The sequence below is a fragment of the Phaseolus vulgaris genome, chromosome 4, assembly GCF_000499845.2.
Source record: "Phaseolus vulgaris cultivar G19833 chromosome 4, P. vulgaris v2.0, whole genome shotgun sequence".
NCBI classification, from domain to species: domain Eukaryota; kingdom Viridiplantae; phylum Streptophyta; class Magnoliopsida; order Fabales; family Fabaceae; genus Phaseolus; species Phaseolus vulgaris.
Window position 1 is genome coordinate 29,140,070 of NC_023756.2, and position 3,535 is coordinate 29,143,604.

Below are 3,535 nucleotides of genomic sequence, written 5' to 3' on the forward strand. Positions count from 1 at the left end.
GGGCTAGAACTTACACTGCTGGTGTCGCTTTCTTGCTTGGCTATAAATCACAAATTTGCTTCTTCTTCTTCTTTTGCAGATGAGCTTGAGTAAGAGACATCATTGTCATCCCAAGCAACATAGGCTCTCTTTGATTTGCTCTTCTTGTCAATCTTCTTCTGAGTTTTGTTTCTATGACTTTCTTTATTAGGACACTCAGTTTTTATATGCCTGTGTTCACCACACCCAAAACATGTATATTTGTTAGAGTTAAACTCAGTGGATTTCTTGTTGTCATCCCTGTTGGATGAGTTATTTTTGTTGTTTCTTCTTTTGAGGAACTTGCTGAATTTTTTGGACAATAAGCTGAATGTTTCCTCTTCACTTTCATCACTAGAGTTTTGACAATTTTTGTTCCCAACAACCTTTAGTGCAATTGTCTTCACTCTCTTATCCTTATTTTCTTGAAGATTTAACCTATCCATCTCCAATTCGTGCTCCCTTAGCTTTCCAAATAATGAGGCAATGGTCATGGATGTGAAATCCCTTGACTCAGATATGGCAATGACTTAGGGCTGTCATGACCTATCAAGACACTTGAAAACTTTGATGTTGCGTTCCTCTTTGTCAAAAGTCTTTTCAAGACTCAGAAGATGATTTACTATGTGAGTGAACCGCTTTTGCACTTCAACAATGGTTTCACCCTTCTGCATTCTAAACATCTCATACTCTTGTATGAGAGTGTGCTTTCTTGCTCTCTTCACATCATTTGTTCCTTCATGAGTCACCTCAAGAGTGTCCCACATTTCCTTTGTAGACTCACATTGAGATACCCTGAAAAACTCATCAAAACTTAAAGCAGATGTGATAATATTCTTAGCAATGCAATCATATTGAGCTTTCTTACTCTCTTGCTCCATCCATTAGGACCAAGGTTTTTCATAAATAACTTTTTCATCTTCAATCATGGGAATAAAAGGTCCATTTTAATTGCATTCCAAATGCCTTTGTCAATAGATTCAAATAAGATTTTCATTCGTACCTTCCAAAATTGGTAGTTCACATTACAAAACAATGGTGGTCTATTTATAGAGGCACCTTCCCCAAAAGGAAGTTTATCAGCCATCAATTCATAATTTTTGATCAACTTGAATATCTTTCAAGAACCTAGTTCTTGATGCCAATTGTTAGAATTGTAGACCTTAAACAAGATGGGGGTGAATTGTTTTTGAACATTTTTCAAAAGTTTTGAAGGTATGAAGAGAATCAAAGAAGAATCACAGCCAAAGGAATCAAAGAGTGCAAGATAGAAAACAATTTTAGTTGAATTCCAGAAATCCAACCGGTTGTTTCTAGGATTCAACCAGTTGTTTTTATCAGCAATATGTAAAAACAACTAAAAATAGTTATACAAAAGTTAAGGGAGAGAAAGAATCGCACAAGAAATTTTATACTGGTTCTCTCTTATACCAAGAGCTACATCCAATTCCCATAAACCTCTGGGTATCCACTAAGTAATCAAAAACCAGATTACAAACACACAACCAACAAAGAAGTGATCTTGATCCCCTTAAGAACGCACACTTCCTTTGGCACACACAATCACACCACAGACCAGAACACCCTCTGACTCTGTGAACACAAGTCCTTACAGAAATACAATTGAAGGAGGAAATATGATTGATCACATCTGGTGCAAAACAAATCAAAGTACATAGCAAGTCCTATTTCACTCTCAGAGAAAAATCCAAAGCCTTAAGCAATCTTGGAGAAAAACTTGATTTCAAAATCTGATCTTGTAACACTTTTGCTAGGAGCGTATAACAGAACATTTATACTCCAATTAGCAGTTAAAAGCATTTATTATTAAAGTCAAATCAGTTTGAAAATATTTAAAGCATATTTAACAAACTTAAAAGAATTCTGTTAAGGCAGTTAAAAAAACAGTCGGTTGTTTTGTTGAAACAACCGATTGAATTGGTTAGACAGCAAAGTCAACCAAGTTCAAATATGCCAAAACCAGTTTCAAAAACCTTAAGTATGAAATAACCAATTGAAATGATAAAACAACTAGTTGTTTTTCTGCTTCTTCATAAAACACTCTTTTAAAAAGATTTGAATTAAACCAACTTTTGGATTCAAACTACCCCAAAACACACCCAACTAAGCTACAATCAGCCTTCAAGCAATCCATGGAGATTTGGAGTCATCAAAGCTCTTCTTCAACAATTGTGGATAACCAAAGGATATATAAAAGCATAGCATAAAAAAAAACAAGGATAATCTAAAAACATACAAAGACATAGACAATAAAGTAGTTATAATATGATCATCCATTAAACAGGTTAAAGAAGACTTTTCACAAGTCTTAGTGCAAAAATATAGACATAGTGTTTCTAAGCTAAGGAATGTAAAATGTATAGAGTTATAATATTTACAAAGTTGTGTATAATTATACTTATACTTCTCCTACTTTATCATAAATAAAAGGATGGGAGGTGAGAACATCACTATGGAGGCAAGTCGAGTGGAATGTCCATAAAGGATTGTTCTAAGGTGAAAAGTGGTGGCTCTGTTTGGGTGGATTGTGGTTGAGAGTTTGGTTTATCTATTTGGGTTGGTTTAGGGAGTCTTTGGGTTGGTGGTTGAATTATCATCTAGGTGAGTGAGTTTAAATGAAAGGAAGGTTTGTTAGTTGAGGCGTAAGTGTCGATTTGAGACCAACTGTATCATATTTTAATTTATCTGCTCGAATTCAGTTTTTTTTTTTTTTTGCGATTGTTGGTCTTCAAACTCGGGAAACATGAATTGAATCATGTCCAAAAGGGAAATTTGAAAGGTGGAGGGCATGGTGATGACTATTAGAAATGGTGACAAGGTTTTGGTACCTTGTGTAAGAAGATGCAATAGTCATTGGAGTTTGTAGTGAGCATTATGACCTCTTAGTTGCAACAACTTCTAATGCATGAGCTTCAACCTCTATATCTTCCTTGGCTTGTGTGTTTGCTTTAGTCTTTTCTTAGGATTCAAATTTAACTTTTGCCTTAGCTTCTGTTTAAGCTTTAGCCTTAGCTGGAGTGTTTTTCTATCAAAGAGGATGTAATTATTATTTTCCACAACATTCATCATGTCAATATAACATGATTCATCATTCTTATATGAAAGCAGGTTAGATAGTTTTAAAGTATAGTAGAGGAACATATAAGTTAGTTTTATATTGTTTCACTCAACTTGAGTTATGTTTAGTTTTCTTTCAAATAAAGCTTCGAGTAATGCTTGGAAAACATACAACTTTTGACAAATGATTTAAATTACAAGTGTCTATTTAAAATAACATTTGATAAAATCAATTTTCACAAAACTTGAGTATATAGGTTTAGCATGTTAGATAATTTAAAAGCATAATAAAGGAGCATATAAAAGTTAGCTTTATATTGTTTCACTCAAATTGAGTTATTACTAGTTCTCCTTCAAGTAACTTTTGAAGGATTTCACTATAATTAACATTGATTATAACTTTTGAAGGATTTCACTATAATTAACATTGATTATAGGA

At 33.6% G+C, this 3,535-nt stretch overlaps 1 protein-coding gene across 1 annotated transcript; it reads right to left on the reverse strand.

Annotated features, from left to right (window-relative positions):
* Positions 1–557: 557 nt before the first annotated feature.
* LOC137838601 (uncharacterized) lies at positions 558–899 on the reverse strand. The gene has a single exon (XM_068647841.1). It carries the CDS (start codon positions 897–899, stop codon positions 558–560), a length of 342 nt encoding a protein of 113 aa, XP_068503942.1.
* Positions 900–3,535: the final 2,636 nt, after the last annotated feature.

What these genes read in the sequence shown, in the direction of transcription:
- LOC137838601 (XM_068647841.1), bottom strand. Translation starts at nt 899, where the DNA reads ATGGAGCAAGAGAGTAAGAAAGCTCAATATGATTGCATTGCTAAGAAT.